Source organism: Salvelinus sp. IW2-2015, unplaced genomic scaffold (assembly GCF_002910315.2).
Source record: "Salvelinus sp. IW2-2015 unplaced genomic scaffold, ASM291031v2 Un_scaffold948, whole genome shotgun sequence".
Classification (NCBI taxonomy): domain Eukaryota; kingdom Metazoa; phylum Chordata; class Actinopteri; order Salmoniformes; family Salmonidae; genus Salvelinus; species Salvelinus sp. IW2-2015.
Genome location: NW_019942660.1, coordinates 154,646 through 174,491, shown reverse-complemented (window position 1 = coordinate 174,491; position 19,846 = coordinate 154,646). Strand labels below are relative to the sequence as shown.

The following is a 19,846-nucleotide window of genomic DNA, read 5'->3' as shown; positions in this document are numbered from 1 at the left end:
GTCCAACCTGTGGGTTGACCATGAGGGGCATCCCTCTGGGTTTGTCTGGGGAGGGGGGCACTCCTCCGTGCCCCTGGAGGTTGATCATGACGGGCATGTTGCCCTGCTGGGTGCCAGGCATCCTCTGGGCCTCCCCGGGGTTCATCATGCCCCTGGGGGGGTTCTGCCCGCCTGGATGGAGGGGCATCCGGTTTTTAGCCTGCTCCTGCTGCATCTTCATGACCATCTGCTGCTATAACACAACCGGAACAAATTAGCTATATAATCCATAGTTAACATGGAAAATGTGTCTTGACGACACACACACACGCAGTCGATGGTACCTGTTGTTGCTGCTGCTGCTGTTGATGGTGTGGTTGTTGCTGCTTTTGTTGTTGTTGTAGCTGATGAGGGTGCATCTGTGGCTGGCCTTGAGTCTGACCCAGAGCTCCAGCCACCCCCTGCTGCTGTCCTGGAGGAACCTGCATTCCCTGCATCTGCTGTTGCATCTGTTGCTGCTGTTGTTGCATTTGCTGCTGTTGCTGCATTTGCTGTTGTTGCTGCAGCTGCTGCTGCTGTTGTTGYTGYTGTTGTTGCAGCTGCTGCTGATGCTGCTGCTGCTGTATATGCTGCATTTGCTGTTGCTGTTGCTGATGCTGTTGCATGAACTGCATAGGCACCTGCTGTAGGACTCTCTGGTCTCCAGGCTGACCTGGGAAACCTGACATGAGAGAAAAGGAGCGATAAGAAGCCACTCGACTAAAAGATAAAAGTGTGAGTGAGCAAACCAAGAATCATGAACATTGCATACCTGCAGGCCTGTTGGTGAAGTCTGAAAGTTTGGGTCCAGAATGGTCCATGCCCACCCCCTGGTCCCCACTCAGTGCTGGCAGCTCTGGGTCCTCCAGGCCAACACCCACATCCAGACCCCTGGGTAGAAGAAAATAATACCTCAATGACTAACCATGTCCAATACCGAATACTTTGTGTATGTTAAGATTTCAAGAAAATTCAGCTTCTTACCCTAGCCCCTCCATCGGCTGCTGTCCCTCCCCTACTTTGGGCTTCTTCTTGCGTGGTGGYTTCTTCTTCTTGGGTTTGGCCTGGCCAGGACCTCCAGCCCCCTGCTTCCCCCCAGGTCCAAACTGACTAGCCGAGATGTCACTCTGGAGCAGGTTGACYAGGAGAGGACTGGTCAGCGTCACGTCCTTGTTCACTGGGAAACCCCCTGCCTGRGCGCACAACCCACTCATAGGCATTTGACCCCCGAACTGGGGATTGAAGTTCATCCCGTGACCCGGGAAGTGGCCGTTGCCCACCTGCATGTGCTGGGGGGCTCCAATTCCTGTCATGCCTTGCTGCTGTTGCTGACCCTGCATGTCCTGGAGCATCTGTTGGACACTGCCCATGTCGCCTGTACAGCCACTGGGGTCTCCGAGAGCGTGTGGGTGTTGCTGCGTCGCCTGTTGTTGCTGCTGTTGTAGAATGGCTTGTTGTTGTTTCTGTTGTTGGAGCTGCTGCTGGACCAGAGGATGACCACTGGGGAGTCTCATCTGACTGTGCATACCCATGGYCTGGTTGGGGTTGCCACCCATGGGGACCTGAASAAATTTAGGAATGAACAAGTGAAATAATATTTCCCTACGCAGAAGGGCAATTGGGTTTTCCACCTATTGCCACAATGCAAATAATATTTTTTTTAAGTAATGAAATACCTGTTGGGTCTGCTGCTGGGTCATCTGTTGATGTTGATGTTGTTGTAGCTGGTGTTGCTGCTGCTGTTGTTGGAGCTGAGCCATTTGCTGCTGCTGCTGCTGCTGTTGGCCCACCTGAGCTTGCTGGAACTGAGACATGTTACCGGGCACGTTAGGAGACGGACCCCGCATCATCTGACCTGGCATGACCCCGGCTTGACCTTTCACCCCAAACGCCTGTTTGTTTCCTTGCATCTGTTGCATCTGTTCCATCATGGAGTTTTGCTGTTGTTGCTGCTGCTGTTGTTGTAGGAGCATCGCCTGGTGCCCCTGCCCTCCAACCACCTGGCTGTGCATCACCCCCTGGCCCTGCTGGGGCATCAGCTGCTTGGGTGGGGTCATGCCTCCTCTCTGCCCTGGGTTGAGGGGTCTGGAGAGGACCGTTTGCCCCGGACCCCCACCCTGGACCATCTGGCTGGGGGWCGAGGACACAGGCTGGCCCTGGAGGCCCATCATCTGGGTCTGGAGGCCGGGCTGGCCCATACTGGGGCCTGAGGTGGTGCCTGGGGGCTGGCCGGCCATGCCACTGTGGAGGCCCATGACATTGGGCTGGGAGTGGGACGGACCTTGCATGTTGTTGGGGGTGGAGGCTGTCACTGGGCTCCTGAAATCAGATCATAAGAGAATGACACTGAAGTTGGCCTGATACAGATTAAATCATATCACTGTATTGTCTGCTGGGTCAGTCCATTTGATTTTAATCACTTTTTGACCACACCCATTTTGATGGTAACTAAACTTTCCATACATACTCGCCCAGTGGTGAGAAAGTAACTTTATGGACCTGAATGCCAAAACATTCAAGAGATAGAGGTGCCCAAGTTTACCCTTTTTGCATACCCCACCATACCATTAGACATCCATGTCTTCAGCACTGAAAAGATACAACGATTGAGTTTGATATAATTTAAAAGCTTACAAAAAGGTTGTCAAACTATTGGATAATTTCTTGAAGAAAAAAAATATATATATATATATATATACAACACAGCTTGAAGTCGGAAGTTTACTACACTTAGGTTGGAGTCATTAAAACTTGTTTTTCAACACTCACAAAATTTCTTGTTAACAAACTATTGTTTTGGCAAGTCGGTTAGGACATCTACTTTGTGCATGACACAGTAATGTGTCCAACATTGTTTACAGACAGATTAATTCACTGTATCACAATTCCAGTGGGTCAGAAGTTGACTGTGCCTTTAAACAGCTTGGAAATTCCAGAAAATGATATCATGGCTTTAGAAGCTTCTGATAGGCAAATTTAAATAATTTGAGTCAATTGGAGGTGTACCTGTGGATGTATTTCAAGGCCTACCTTCAAACTCAGTGCCTCTTTTCTTGACATCATGGAAAATCTAAAGAAATCAGCCAAGACTCCAAGGGTCTGGTTCATAATTGGGAGCAATTTCCAAACGCCTGAAGGTATCACATTCATCTGTACAAACACTAGTATGCAAGTATAAACACCATGGGACCACGCAGCCGTCATACCACTCAGGAAGGAGACGTTTTCTGTCTCCTAGAGATGAACGTACTTTGGTGCGAAAGTGCAAATCAATCCCGAACAACAGCAAAGGACCTTGTGAAGATGCTGGAGAAACAGGTACAAAAGCATCTATATCCACAGTAAAACGAGTCCTATATCGACATAACATGAAAGGCCGGCTCGAGCAAGGAAGAAGCCACTGCTCCAAAACCGCCATAAAAAGCCAGACCACGGTTTGCAACTGCACATGAGGACAAAGATCGTACTTTTTGGAGAAATGTCCTCTGGTCCGATGAAACAAAAATAGAACTGTTTGGCCATAATGACCATCGTTATGTTTGGAGGAAAAAGGGGGAGGCCTGCAAGCCGAAGAACACCATCCCAACCGTGAAGCACGGGGGTAGCAGCATCATGTTGTGGGGGTGCTTTGCTGCAGGAGGGACTGGTGCACTTCACAAAATAGATGGCAACACAAGGAAGGAAAATGATGTGGATATATTGACGGAACATCTCAAGACATCAGTCAGGAAGTTAAAGATTGGTTGCAAATGGGTCTTCCAAATGGACAATGACCCCAAGCATACTTTCAAAGTTGTGGCAAAATGGCTTAAGGACAAGAAAGTCAAGGTGTTGGAGTGGCCATCACAAAGCCCTGATCCTATAGAAAATGTGTGGGCAGAACTGAAAAAGTGTGTGCGAGCAAGGAGACCTACACACCTGACTCAGTTACACCAGCTCTGTCAGGAGGAATGGGCCAAAATTCCCCCAACTTATTGTGGGAAGCTTGTGGAAGGCTACCCGAAACATTTGACCCAAGTTAAACAATTTAAAGGCAATGCTACCAAATACTAATTGAGTGTATGTAAACTTCTGAACCACTGGGAATGTGATGAAAGAAATACAAGCTGAAATAAATAATTCTCTACTATTATGCTGACATTTTACATTCTTAAAATAAAGTGGTGATCCTAACTGACCTAAAACAGGGCATTTCTACTAAGATTAAATGTCAGGAATTGTGAAAAACTGTTCCGACCTCAACTGTATATATAAAAACCTTCAACATCAATTACACGTTGCAGCTTAGACCCCATTTTACATAATCTGAGGTGTTTGTGTTGTGCCCGCCCTCGGTTGAGACAAAGCGTGCTCTTGAATACAGGGTGGGTGTCAAGTTTTGGCTGATAAATGCACTAAAATGGGAATAGCATTGACATTTCAACTTTCAAACGGTACCACAAAGATGGTTGGAGAATGTTGACTTGTATGAAATATCAGTTGTTTTAAATTACACTGTCAATCTTCCAAATTAAAATCATAGAAATATAGATAATAGAATAGACATGACCATTTAAGTTGACATTCGACAGTGTGCGGACCGGAGGCCATCTTTGTGGTAGTAATTGGAAGTTAAAATTTAGATTCAAATAAAAATGTAACGGTGTGCAGTCAAAAAGTGATTGAAATCAAACTGAAYGACCCTGCTTGGGCTTTTTCTCTCGTAGATACACTGCCGTTCAGAAGTTTGTGGTCACTTAGAAATGTCCTTGTTTTCCATGAAAACATACATAAAATGAGTTGCAAAATGAATAGGAAATATAGTCAAGACGTTGACAAGGTTAGAAATAATAATTGTCCTTCAAAGTGCTTTCGTCAAAGAATCCTCCATTGGCAGCAATTACCGTTTTCCAGACCTTTGGAATTCTAATTGTCATTTTGTTGAGGTAATCATGCTTCCTGAAGCACCTCCCACAAGTTGGACTGATGGGCACTTCTTACGTGTCATACGGTCAAGCTGCTCCCACAACAGCTCAATAGGGTTGAGATCCGGTCACTGTGCTGGTCACTCCATTATAGACAGAATACCAGCTGACTGCTTCTTCCCTAAATAGTTATTCAATAGTTTGGAGCTGTGCTTTGGGTCATTGTTCTGTTGTAGGAGGAAATTGGCTCCAATTAAGCTCCGTTCACAGGGTATGGCATGGCGTTGAAAAATGGAGTGATAGCCTTCCTTCTTCAAGATCCCTTTTACCCTGTAAAAATCTCCCACTTTACCACCACCAAATCTCCCCCAGACCATCACATTGCCTCCACCACGCTTGGTGGCGTCAAGCACTCCTCAGCATCTTTACATTTTTTCTGTGTCTCACGAATGTTCTTTTTTGTGATCCTCAAACTTAGATTTGTCTGTCCATAACGCCTTTTTCCAATCTTCCTCTGTCCAGTGTCTGTGTTCTTTTTATTGGCCAGTCTGACTCTGAGATATGGCTTTTTCTTTGCAACTCTGCCTAGAAGGTCAGCATCCCGGAGTCGCCTCTTTACTGTTGACGTTGAGACTGGTGTTTTGCGGGTACATTTAATGAAACTGCCAGTTGAGGACTTGTGAAGCGTCTTGTTTCTCAAACTAGACACTAATGTACTTGTCCTCTTGCTCAGTTGTGCACCAGGGCCTCCCACTCTTTCTATTCTGGTTAGAGACAGTTTGTGCTGTTCTGTGAAGGGAGTAGTACACAGCGTTGTACAAGATCTTCAGTTTCTTGGCAATTTCTCATGTGGAATAGCCTTAATGCTTTTCTTTCAAAAACAAATTTCTAAGTGACCCCAAACTTCTGAAATGTAGTGTAGCTGCAAAATATAGTTTTAACTGTGCTGATCTATTCTTTGTCTTGTACCTGTGTGTGCCATAACCTGGCTGCTCTGGAGCTGGGGATTGGCTCCTCCCCCAGGGGTTCCTGGAGCGCTAGTCACCTGACCCTGGACAAAGTTCTGGTTCCCTGGGACGTTAGGGAACCCCATGGGCAGACGATTGGGCATGCCTATGATCAAACACCACCGTTGGGAATTTCATTAGCCCAGCATAAATTGTCATTATAGTAAGTCTGGATACACTGTAACTGTCTGAATATTACTTTGATTTCAGCATGAATTGTGTTACTAACTAATAAGTAATTCTAACTAATAAGGCAATGCTTCAGGAGATCATTTGTGACCATTTAACAAACATACACTGTGAAAGTGAAWGCATCATTTGTAGTCATCTGCAGTAATTCAATTTCTTACCTCCCATTCCTCCTTGATGAATCGGAGGTCCAGCCTGCCCATTTTGGGGCATTACCATGAACCCTTGCTGCATGTTACCCTGCTGTCCCAGTATCGCCCTGCCCGGTGAGCCTACCCCTTGAGGGAAACCCTGTGGGGTCATAGGTCTCGGGCCCAGCTGGGCCTGACCCTGCCCCATCATGGGAGGAGTCCCTGGAGAACCCTGCTGGAAGAGGGACGGTGAAGACCCAGGAGACTTGGCTGTGAGGTTTCCCTGAGGCCCTGCTGAAGGAGGCAGAGGTGGTGGAGGTCTAGGGGGTCCTGCCACCCCTCCAGGCACACCTTGGGGACCTTTAGGCTGGGGGGCTGCAAACTGACCAGCCCCTGGCTGCTGTTGGAGCTGCCCCTGCACCATAGCATTAAACACCTGGCCAGCCTGTTGGCTACCAAACGGGTACGGAGGTGGAGGGTGGCTGGGGGTCTGGACCGTAGCCAGGGAGGGGGGACGTTGAGTCATCTGAGCTTGGGGAGGGGCCTTCCTCCAGGCTGAGCCCATGGGTCCTCCCTGGGCTKGCGGCTGCTGGAGGACCCCTGTGGGGAGCTGGTTCCAGCCGGATGGTACAGGCATCTGGCCAGAGGGGTTGAAGGGGGGACGGGGGCCACCAAGCTGGGAGAGCTGGGCTTGTTGCTGGGCCTGCTGCTGTTGCTGCAGCTGATGGAGGGCAGCCGGGTTGAGCTGCCTCCCCACCTGCATGGTCTGTGGTCAAAATACAGCCTTCATAAATACAGTCAACTCCTGATACATGTAATCCTTGCATTAATTGGTAGTATTGTTACTGATTATAATACATGGTTATTGTTGAGCTCCATTAGTGATTGTGTACCTGCATGTGATGAGCTGCCTGGGGGGGTATGGGTCCTTGGCCATAGGGGCCAGCCTGGGGATGCTGAAGCTGCTGCTGCAAGGACATCATTGGGCCCATCGCATCTGAAGGGAGGGTAAAAATGTATATGGTCAWTACCTTTGAAAAGTTTCACATATTTTGGATGTGTGAATGAGTTAACTGGTTGCTTATTAAGCATGCATATGTCCTCACCAGTCTGTGAGGGGGGTCTGGGGGCTCTGGGGTGCATCTGTCCACTGCTGCCGGGAACCATGGCCTGTGCAGACATACTGGGGCAAGGGGGGACCATCGACGGGTTGCTCATTCTCATGCCTCCTACAAGAGATTGGTATGGGAGTTGGTTTATATTCTAACAACTAAAAGACGATCAATGAATGCATAGAGTTCAACTTGTCACTGTCCTGCCCCAAGTCACCTGGGCCTGGTTGTCCTGGGAATCCCAAATCCATCCTCATCTGACCGGACGCACCGATTGGTCCGTTTACCCTGACCTCCTGACCTCTATTCTGCCCAATGGCCACGTTTATGGCTCCTTCACCTGGAYGRRAAARWAAAAAACATTAACAACAACAATCAGGATCTAAGTACTTTTCAGGATGCTTACTATAAAATAAGCAATGCATTTTGGGCCTGACCATACCCATGGCTGCTGCTATTTTGGTACTACACATACCCTCTATCTGTACAGAGAGGATGCCCAGGTCTCGGAGCTGCTGCTGGTTGTTCTGGGCCAGCAGCCTGAGGCGCTCTGCCGCGTCCCGAGGAATGTTAAAGGTGACACGCACACTGTTCCATGGCTCCACATGCTGGAGCTGCAGTCTCTCCGAGTCTGGAGAGGGATAGGTAGACATGAAGAAAGAGAGGATGAGACATGGGGGATGAGTGGTAGGAGTACAATACCTCAATATCACTGTTCTTATCAGTATATAAATAATACAGAGCTCTGAAATGATGACTTTAAACATTTTACTTTCATAATACATTCAACAGTTGGAAAGTGTTTAGCCAGTTAGAAAGGTGCACCACATCACCAACCATTACTAACCCAATTCAAGCATGCTAGGCATCCTGTTAAGTATGTTGTCAAGTTTCTCCTGGAAGTCCTCATCATCCATGTTTCCTCGAAAGGCAACAAAGATGTTGAAATCCCCCTCTCCCCCTCTGCCTCTCTCTCCAACTCCCTCCTGCCGGTGCGAAACGTCATTGCCATGGTGAACGCCAGCATCCTCTCCAACTCCAGAGTCCTGGTCGGAATCTGAGTCAGGGTCCCCATCTGGGAATGCTGTCCGCTGGGGAATCTCTGATGGAGGGTGTTGATGTGCCATCCACCCCTCTTAGTGGGACTGGCGTGGGGAAGACTGGAACCGTTTATGCTGTAGAACCAAAAGATAACTTTACCTCTAAAGATATGCCCAATTGAGACAAATATTGTATGTGATCAATTACATGTAAATCCATGAAATGTCATGCAAAACATGTTTTTCAATGGAAAGACAATAAGTGTCAATCTACAGTAGCAGTGAAAAGTTTTAGAACACCTGCTCATTCCAGGGTTTTTCTTTATCTTTACTATTCTACATTGTAGAAYAATAATGAAGACATGTTAAACAAATCAAAATACACGTTATATTTGAGATTCTTAAAAGTAGCCACCCTTTGCCTTGATGACAACTTTGCACACTGGAATGCATTACAATTAACAGGTGTGCCTTCTTAAAAGTTAATTTGTGGAATTGCTTTCCTTCTTTATGCGTTTGTGCCAATCAGTTGTGTTGTGACAAGGACAGAAGATGGTCTTTTACCAAGTAGGGCTAAGTCCATATTATGGCAAGAACAGCTCAAATAAGCAAAGAGAAACGACAGTCCTTCATTACTTTAAGACATGAAGGTCAGTCAATTCAGAAAATGTCAAGAACTTTTAAAGTTTCTTCAAGTGCAGTCGCAAAAACCATCAAGCGCTATGATGAAACTGGCTTTCATGAGGACCGCCACAGGAAAGGAAGACCCAGAACTACCCCTGCTGAAGAGGATAAGTTCATTAGARAGTTACCAGCCTCAGAAATTGCAGCCCAAATAAATGCTTCACAGAGTTCAAGTAACAGACACATCTAAACATCAACTGTTCARAGGAGAGAGTGTGAATCAAGCCTTCGTGGTCGAATTGCTGCAAAGAAACCACTACTAATGGTCACCAATATGAAGAAGAGACTTGCTTGAGCCAAGAAACACAAGCAATGGACATTAGACAAGTGGAAATTTGTCATTTGGTCTGGAGTCCAAATTGGAGATTTTTGATTCCAACCGCCGTGTGGGTGAACRGATGATCTTCGCATGTGTATTTCCCACCGTAAAGCATGATCAGGTCAGGTGTTATGGTGTGGGGGTGCTTTGCTGGTAACATTGTGATTTATTTAGAATTCAAGGCAGACTTAACCAGCATGGCATATTTCTGCAGATTGCTGTGGTAGCCATCCCATCTGGTTTGTGCTTAGTGGGACTATCATTTGTTTTTCAACAGGACAATGACCCAACACACCTCCAGGCTGTGTAAGGGCTTAGGGTGATGGAGTGCTGCATCAGATGACCTGACCTCCACAATCCCCGACCACAACCAAATTGAGAAGGTTTGGGATGAGTCGGACCGTAGAGTGAAGGAAAAGCAGCCAACAAGTGCTCAGAATATGTGGAAACTCCTTCAAGACTGTTGGAAAAACATTCCAGGTGAAGCTGGTTGAGAGAATGCCAAGAGTGTGCAAAGTTGTCATCAAGGAAAAGGGTGGCTATTTGAAGAATCTCAAATATAAAATAGATTGATTTGTTTAGGACTTTTTTGGTYACTACATRATTCCATATGTGTTATTTCATAGTTTATGTCTTCACTATTATTCTACAATGTAGAAAATAGTAAAAACAATAAAAACAAATTAATGAGTAGGTGTTCTAAAACTTTTGACCGGTAGTGTACATTCTGAGATACTTGGTGAAATAGACAGACATGTCCCCAAAACAATGGCAGTCAAAGTTCTAAGAGCAGTCTTTTATTTAACCAGCTTACCATTTATCTACTACCATTTGCCTTTTTCTGTTAGAAATGTTGTGGTTTGAACTAGGCCTCTGTGAAATTTCAGCAAAGCAAAAGTTATTTTAAGAGCTACCAGATTTATTTAAAAAAGCACATTTTCTGTGTCCAGTGTCTGTGTTTATATGTTAAAGGGGTGATACTTTGGCATATAATGTTACCCATTTAAAGAAATGTTTCTTAAATAATTAACTAAATCTATGATGTTTTTTGTATATGCGTATGGCCCATCAGTTTAATTGTAATGCTGTAAATGTTTATTTTATGGTTGTAAGTGATCAAATGAACTGGAAAATGTTTTATATTTAATAATTCTGAGTAATTATTACTTCAGTAAGGATATACACTTTATTCAGCGACCTTAGGTATAGAAACTTTGATGGTCTGATCAGATTGTTTWAAAAAAACTATGAATGAACTACAATTACTAAATAATTCCAATAGATGACTGCATAGCACCACAAATGACATGTCAGAAGATCCGTTTTCTAAAATGAAATGCAAATTGAATTGTTATTGGGTTAAACAAGGAGTTCACAGTTTGTCATCAAACAAAAGAGAGCCAAGAAGACTTAGATGCAGTCAAAGAAAGTGATCAGCTCCCTTACAAATAAATATCAGAGTGCGCCAGAGACCTCGCGTAATTCAAACAAACGCAGTAAGCGGAAAGATGTTAAAACAGATTTATTTCAAACTAAAATCACGGCGCAGGAAGGAGAGAACCACAGATTAGAGCAGGTTAATTTACAGTTAAGAGAGAAATAGGGGAGCTGCAAGTAAAAATTCAAAACCTTAAGCGTGGAAAAGAGAGCAATTTAAATACACTTAGGTGTAAGAAGAGAAAGGAAAAATAATTGCCAGATAAAATGAAGGATTTAAACAATTCTGGCAATCCCAACAAAACAGAGAAGATAGCGGTAGGGGCCTTTCTCCATTAGTGGACGGTCGTGTGTTTAGTGACAACACTAGGCAGACGTGGTGGAGTTGACCTGTGCATTAGGGGTCAGTAGTAACAAAGCACCTCAAGTAATAGATTGCGTAGTAAAAAACATGGCAGAGATGCAAATTGATAGGCTACCTAGCATATCAACATGTACAAATATTACACTGGAGACAAGACAGGTGTCATTGCAGCAAATTCAAGATAGGATAATGCATGAAAACGAGGTTACACTCTGATGGGACCAGTAAGCTGGGTCATAAATACGGAACAACAGGTTGTTGTTTTAAAGACAGCTCTAGGCTTCATTTATGTTTAAGACAACAGGCATCTGGTTCTGCGCAATGCACATTTGACACCATTGTTGAAATGGTACAGGACGTTGTCAGTGATAAAACTGTGTTTTTATGCGATCACACATATTTACAAAAATAACAAACTTAATGGGTGACGGAGCGAGCGTARATAAAAAATTTAAAAAAGAGATTCTATCACAGTTCAGGTCAAACATATGACCAGATATTGTAGATGGGTTCAATGACTTAGATGACAAAGAAAAGGCTGGACTTTTGTCAAAAAAAATGTTTCTTGTCAAATAGCTATTTTGCAGTATGCACTTTATTGATGGGCTGGCACATCAAGCAGGCGCAACATTAGCTATGTGGGAATCCCTTATTTTCCAACAGGACAACGGCATACTTCCGGCGCCGAAAAGAGATGGCCGCCTCGCTTCGCGTTCCTTGGAAAATATGCAGTATTTTGTTTTTTTATGTGTTATTTCTTACATCGGTACCCCAGGTAATCTTAGGTTTCATTACATACAGTCGGGAGGAACTACTGAATATACGATTAACGTCAACTCATCATCGTTCCTACCAGGAATATGACTTTCCCGAAACGGATCCAGTGTTTTGCCCTCCACCCAATACAATGGATCTGATCCCAGCCGGCGACCCTGTGCGACGCCGTAAAAGGGGCAAACGAGCGTCCGTGGTCAGGCTTCGGAGACGGGCACATCGCGCTCCACTCCCTAGCATACTACTCGCCAATGTCCAGTCTCTTGACAATAAGGTTGATGAAATCCGAGCACGGGAGCATTCCAGAGAGACATCAGGGATTGCAACGTGCTCTGCTTCACGGAAACATGGCTAACTCAAGAGACGCTAACGGAGTCGGTGCAGCCAGCTGGTTTCTTCATGCATCGCGCCGACAGAAACAAACATCTTTCTGGTAAGAAGAGGGGCGGGGGGTATGCCTTATGATTAACGAGACGTGGTGTGATCATCATAACAACACACAGGAACTCAAGTCATTCTGTTCACCTGATCTAGAACTCCTCACAATCAAATGTCGACCGCATTATCTACCAAGGGAATTCTCTCAATCATAATCACAGCCGTATATATCTCCCCCAAGCAGACACATCGATGGCCCTGAACGAACTATTCTGACTCTTTGTAAACGGAAACCACACACCATGAGGCTGCATTCATCGTAGCTGGGGATTTTAACAAGGCTAATCTAAAAACAAAACTCCCTAAATTCTATCAGCATATCGATTGTGCTACCAGGGCTGGAAAACCCTAGATCATTGTTATACTAATTTCCGCGACGCATATAAGGCCCTCCCCCGCCCCCCTTTCGGAAAAGCTGACCACGACTCCATTTTGTTGATTCCAGCCTACAAACAGAAACTAAAACAACAAGCTCCCGCGCTCAGGTCTGTTCAACGCTGGTCCGACCAATCTGAATCCACGCTTCAAGACTGCTTCGATCACGCGGATTGGAATATGTTCGCATTGCGTCCAACAACAATATTGACGAATATGCTGATTCGGTGAGCGAGTTCATTAGGAAGTGCATTGACGATGTCGTACCCACAGCAACGATTAAAACATTCCCAAACCAGAAACCGTGGATTGACGGCAGCATTCGCGTGAAACTGAAAGCGCGAACCACTGCTTTTAACCAGGGCAAGGTGACCGGAAGCATGACCGAATACAAACAGTGTAGCTATTCTCTCCGCAAGGCAATCAAACAGGCTAAGTCCCAGTACAGAGACAAAATCGAGTCGCAATTCAACAGCTCAGACACAAGAGGTATGTGGCAGGGTCTACAGTCAATCACGGATTACAAAAAGAAAACCAGCCCCGTCGCGGACCAGGATGTCTTGCTCCCAGACAGGCTAAACAACTTTTTTGCCCGCTTTGAGGACAATACAGTGCCACTGACACGGCCCCCTACCAAAACCTGCGGGCTCTCCTTCACTGCAGCCGAGGTGAGTAAAACATTTAAACGTGTTAACCCTCGCAAGGCTGCAGGCCCAGACGGCATTCCAGCCGCGTCCTCAGAGCATGCGCAGACCAGCTGGCTGGTGTGTTTACGGACATATTCAATCAAACCTTATCCCAGTCTGCTGTTCCCACATGCTTCAAGAGGGCCACCATTGTTCCTGTTCCCAAGAAAGCTAAGGTAACTGAGCTAAACGACTACCGCCCCGTAGCACTCACTTCCGTCATCATGAAGTGCTTTGAGAGACTAGTCAAGGACCATATCACCTCCACCCTACCGGACACCCTAGACCCACTCCAATTTGCTTACCGACCCAATAGGTCACAGACGACGCAATCGCAACCACACTGCACACTGCCCTAACCCATCTGGACAAGAGAATACCATGTGAGAATGCTGTTCATCGATTACAGCTCAGCATTTAACACCATAGTACCCTCCAAACTCGTCATCAAGCTCGAGACCCTGGGTCTCGACCCCGCCCTGTGCAACTGGTCCTGGACTTCCTGACGGGCCGCCCCAGGTGGTGAGGGGAGGTAACAACATCTCCACCCCGCTGATCCTCAACACTGGGCCCCACAAGGGTGCGTTCTGAGCCTCTCCTGTACTCCCTGTTCACCCCCGACTGCGTGGCCATGCACGCCTCCAACTCAATCATCAAGTTGCGGATGACACTACAGTGATGGTTGATTACCAACAACGACGAGACGGCCTACAGGGAGGAGGTGAGGGCCCTCGGAGTGTGGTGTCAGGAAAATAACCTCACACTCAACGTCAACAAAACAAAGGAGATGATTGTGGACTTCAGGAAACAGCAGAGGGAGCACCCCCCTATCCACATCGACGGGTCAGTAGTGGAGAAGGTGGAAAGTTTTAAGTTCCTCGGTGTACACATCACGGACAAACTGAATGGTCCACCCACACAGACAGCGTTGTAGAAGGCGCAGCACGCCTCTTCAACCTCAGGAGGCTGAAGAAATTCGGCTTGTCACCAAAAGCACTCACAAACTTCTACAGATGCACAATCGAGAGCATCCTGTCGGGCTGTATCACCGCCTGGTACGGCAACTGCTCCGCCCACAACCGTAAGGCTCTCCAGAGGGTAGTGAGGTCTGCAGAACGCACACCGGGGGCAAACTACCTGCCCTCCAGACACCTACACCACCCGATGTCACAGGAAGGCCATAAAGATCATCAAGGACAACAACCACCCAAGCCACTGCCTGTTCACCCCGCTATCATCCAGAAGGCGAGGTCAGTACAGGTGCATCAAAGCAGGGACCGAGAGACTGAAAAACAGCTTCTATCTCAAGGCCATCAGACTGTTAAACAGCCACCACTAACATTTAGCGGCCGCTGCCAACATACTGACTCAACTCAGCCACTTTAAAAATGGAATTGATGGAAATTATGTAAAAATGTACCACTAGCCACTTTAAACAATGCCACTTAATATAATGTTTACATACCCTACATTACCCATCTCATATGTATATACTGTACTCATATACATCTACTGCATCTTGCCATCTTTATGTAATACATGTCACTGCCACTTTAAACTATGCCACTTTATGTTTACATACCCTACAGTACTCATCTCATATGTATATATACCGTACTCTATACCATCTACTGCATCTTGCCATGCCGTTCTGTACCACCACTCATTCATATATCTTTATGTACATATTCTTTATCCCTTTACACTTGTGTGTGTGTATAAGGTAGTAGTTGTGAATTGTTAGGTTAGATTACTTGTTGGTATTTACTGCATTGTCGGAACTAGAAGCACAAGCATTTCGCTACACTCGCATTAACATCTGCTAACCATGTGTATGTGACTAATAAAATTTGATTTGATTTGACAAGGTAGGTAGTGCTAAAGTAGATCCCACACACACACATCAGGCGGCAAGAGTGGTACAGTTTAGGCTTATCCAAACTGTATGTAAAGTGGTACAGTTAGGCTTATTCAAACTGTATGTAAAGTGGTAGTTAAGCTTATTCAAACGTATGAAAGTGGTACAGTTAGGCTTATTCAAACTGTATTGAAAGTGGTACAGTTAGGCTTATTCAAACTGTATGTAAAGTGGTACAGTTAGGCTTATTCAAACTGTATGTAAAGTGGTACAGTTAGGCTTATCCAAACTGTATGTAAAGTGGTACAGTTAGGCTTATTCAAACTGTATGTAAAGTGGTACAGTTAGGCTTATCCAAACTGTATGTAAAGTGGTACAGGAACGTGCATGTGAGAAGAGTGGAGGGCAAGCCAGTCAAATTCAGAACATTCTTGCTGAACACAAATGGTTCTGACGACATTTCTTCAGTTACTTTCAAAGGAAACCGCATAACTCTGATGTTCCACAATACAGCAGGTGTTTACTATCTCTACATTGACTTGGAGTTCACAAGACTCACCCAAAATGAAGAGGTTCATTCAAACCACCCATGCTCATCAGAATGGCATTCTGTCCATTGCAGGATGTAGGGCATTATGCCTTATATCCAAACAGGTTACAGAACCAGAGTTGCAATGACCAACAGGTATAGTATGCTTGTTTGTACCAAATATTAAGTTCTGCTTTTCTGATGTATCAAATACTTGTCATGCAATAAAATGCAAATTAATTACTTAAAAATCATACAATGGGATTTTCTGGATTTTTGTTTTAGATTCCGTCTCTCACAGTTGAAGTGTACCTATGATAAAAATGACAGACCTCGACATGCTTTGTAAGTAGGAAAACCTGCAAAATCGGCAGTGTTTCAAATACTCGTTATCCCCACTGTATCAATAGCATAACGTTGAAATGGCATGCCGTTCCCAGAAAAATGTAGAAGGCATAAATTAAAAAGCATGCCTGCTGCATGCAAAATTTGAACTCATGCTGTAAGTATCGGGAGTCAAGTGAGCAAATCCTCTAAGCTGTAATTTTATCTATGTTAAAGTGCACGCTACTCATATTGACACTTTCAAGTGGGAGATCCCTATCCGAACCCTTAACTATAACATAGTTTCTAAACCTACTGTCTTTGCTAACATGAACCCTTACCTTAAACCTTCAAAAGGTCAAATTCAGCGGGTAGGAACGTCCCAAGGATCCCGGATAGCAAGGACCAGAGGGCACGTCAACGGGAAGTTTCCCGCCCAGGAACAGTAGCCAATCAGATACATGCATTTGAGTTGCTCGAGTGGAAACAGACCGCAATTTATCCAACTTGACGAGTAATTTCAGTGCAAGCACTCACAATGGAGAAATATATATATATATATTTTTTTAGATAGAAATGGTTGGCTCTTAAAAGAGCCTTTGTTTGCATGCATGCAGATTGCAGAATGAATCACCACAACAGTTCGATACTAATGTTTGCAAGCTACATGCTATTACCTCTAAAATTGAGATGCACGCCATCATCTAAATACAGACTTGGATTGGATGCCAATTTAACGTGAGTGTGCCTGATGCTGTCCCTGCCTCTACAACTAGGATGTTCTGTCAAGAATGCCTGAAATCGCACGGTTTACAAAACACCTGACTCTGTCAATGCCAGAAGGACGTGGGGCGTTCTGGTGCTGCCAGTGCCGACGTTTCAAAATGTCTGAGAAGACAAATGTGGTCCTGGGGAACMTGCAGATTAGTTCCTCGAGGCCTAACTGCATTATCCGAACGAGCCTGAGCTTGAAAAAAAATGTCCCAAACTGTTACCGCCTACAAGGATGACGATGAGATCAGGTTTGGGTAGCCTACGGCCGCGCCGAGCGAAGTGCAGTTTGAGCTGCTCCCATCTCATACCACTCTCTCCTACCCAGTCTATCCATGTCAAGGTTGGGGTAAAGATGGACTAATGTGTACGAAGCCGAGCCACCAACGAACTGCCGATGATCAAAACACACAGGGTATGTCTATAGCCTTCCATCTCGCATGCTTGATAGAGATATCTTTATTTTCTAGAATGCTCATGTGATTTATACTTTTCAGTATGCAAATTATTTTAGTTGGGAAATCACCACTACGCCTAGTTCATTCTTAGCCGGCCCTCTGTCAGCTACAAAATCCCAACAGCCCATTAAAAAACACTTTTCCAACAAAACAGTCCCATGGAGTAAAATTGACCGTCGACCACATCCCGAGTAGCTTAGATATAGGGCTTTACAACCATCCAAAATATCTGTAATCTGACATATAGTCAGGGGCCTCATTCATTCTTATCCGGCCCTCTGTCTARCCTGACATATGTCATATTTATTCATTTTCATGGTTGGGAGGATTTCAGAAATTAYATTGTGGGTGGGGTGGGAAACGTATGTAGCATGCTTGTGTTGTAAACCGGCACTTGTTGGGAAGCATTGCACTGATAGCAATAACATAGGCTTATAGTGTCTTAGACGGACCTGTCAGAAGTTGCACCAATGCTCTTATTCAAGTGAATGGCATCACAAGAATGAGGCAATTTGATCTTAATGTTTGAAAAACACACAGTACAAGCCAATACACAGTGTTGTGAACATTTCATATGTTGAACGTGTTGCAGCAGTTCCCATATTCAAGTGAACGGCAACACATGAACAAAGAGATTTACGTATTTCATGTTTGGAAATGAATAAGGAACATGAACACCGGATAGCACAATCAAACCTAAAATCAACATTAGGTCAAATAGAAAATCCGAGGCAGCTCAAAAACTAAATGCAAAGAACAGAAATAAACCAACTACCATTTATTTATTTATAAAAAATAAAATAAAATAAATAATTGGGGAACTAACTCGTGTAATGAAACAAAAAAAAGCCTACCCTTGCCGTGACAATTAAGATGAAGCCGATCACTGCTATAAAGTGTGTGACTGGGTTGCGCGTGCCTCAGAAATAATCTATTAGTCCTAAAATAAAACGACACCATCGTTTTCATGTGACAGATTTGTTTCCTTAACTACATGTTTAGCGGTAGCATCGTCCTTTGGGCGGGGTAGAGCAAACGGCAAACCTTACTTCATACCGATACTGCCTATGATCAGGTCCCGCATCCTCCTGATAATGTTGTTAGGAGAATCTCCTTGAGCTACGCTGTTTGTTCCAATGTGTATAATCCGTAGCAGTGGACCACTGACGGTACGCAAATGGTACAACTGCTGATATGATGCTCGTTCCAGTTGTGCCAGGTTGCACCCAGCAGTGTGCATCAGGCAATGCATGCTTTGAGGCTTCAAGTATAGAGTCTGCGAGGACACAAAAACTGAGTCCTGTTGGGGAAAACATGAAGGTCAATCACAAGGAACAGATTTCAGCTAGGTTGGGATTACATAAAACAAATATTAGGTGACATACCTGCACCCGCCCCTAGGGTTGCACATTTTGGGGAATATTCAGGAGGTGGAAMATTTCCGTGGGAATTAACGGAAATATATGCAAATTAATACCATTTAAATGTAGATGTTTTTTGCATTGGATATATTTACCATATCATATGGAGACAGAAACATAAACCTTTTAACCTTATCATAAACAGACATAATTGCAAATTATTAAATCTTTCCAATAGAAATCAAAAAAACTATTGTTACAAATTGAACTTTAAATGAGTTGACTTCACATGGGATGATTTCACTGAACAACAAAAGGGAATATTGAATGATCCGCAATGATCCATCGCATCTCCCAAAAACATTTTCAACATACATCTGTAAAATGATAGTCTAGAAACTAAAGCTTTGGTTGTCTTCCTCTCAGGCTTCCATGTCTTCTCCCAGGACCTCCTAAATGTTCACCTCTTGAACATCAGACTGAGGCCTCATCTTCACTGTCACCTTCCAACCTTATTGAGGATGGCTCGTTGTCAGGCTCAAAAAGCCTCAAATTTGCCCGGATGGCCACCAATCTTTAAACCCTTGTATTGGTCTGCCTGTTGCATGCTTTGGTATGTGTGTTCTCAAACAAGGACCAGTTGCACTCTGACGCGGCTGATGTTGGTGGGATTTGGAGAATGATGGAGGCAACAGGGGAAAGAGCCTCAGATTCACAAAGTCTCTTCCACCAGGTGGCTGATGAGATATGTTGGCACGACTGCCATATTGCATCTCAATCCCAAAGCCCCTGCTTGGAAGTGTACTTCGCCAGACTGCCAAGAACCTTGCCCTCATCCAGGCCGAGGTGGCGAGACACAGTAGTGATGACACCATAGTCCTTGTTGATCTCTGCACCAGACAGGATGCTCTTGCCAGAATACTTGGGGTCCAACATGTACGCTGCGGTGTGTATGGGCTTCAGGCAGAAATCTTCACCATTTTTTATGTATTTCAGAACTGCAGTTTCCTCTRCTTGGAGCAACAGTGATGTGGACAGGGCAGTACGGATTTCTTCTCYTACATCTA

The 19,846-nt window shown here is 44.9% G+C and overlaps 1 protein-coding gene across 1 annotated transcript in view; it reads right to left on the bottom strand.

Moving 5' to 3' along the window:
* Window positions 1–19,846, bottom strand: part of LOC112069250 (nuclear receptor coactivator 6-like) — a 44,105-nt gene that overhangs the window by 12,364 nt on the left and 11,895 nt on the right. The window contains exons 2-14 of the mRNA XM_070438469.1: window positions 8,209–8,536; window positions 7,837–7,992; window positions 7,579–7,701; window positions 7,356–7,478; window positions 7,143–7,246; window positions 6,280–7,015; window positions 5,892–6,035; window positions 3,933–3,936; window positions 1,695–2,334; window positions 1,003–1,580; window positions 791–909; window positions 324–700; window positions 8–232 (exon numbers count right to left, since the gene is read on the bottom strand). Coding sequence (XP_070294570.1) covers window positions 8–232; window positions 324–700; window positions 791–909; window positions 1,003–1,580; window positions 1,695–2,334; window positions 3,933–3,936; window positions 5,892–6,035; window positions 6,280–7,015; window positions 7,143–7,246; window positions 7,356–7,478; window positions 7,579–7,701; window positions 7,837–7,992; window positions 8,209–8,488 — 3,609 coding nt within the window. The 5' untranslated portion in view covers window positions 8,489–8,536. The remainder of the gene's footprint in view (window positions 1–7; window positions 233–323; window positions 701–790; window positions 910–1,002; window positions 1,581–1,694; window positions 2,335–3,932; window positions 3,937–5,891; window positions 6,036–6,279; window positions 7,016–7,142; window positions 7,247–7,355; window positions 7,479–7,578; window positions 7,702–7,836; window positions 7,993–8,208; window positions 8,537–19,846) is intronic.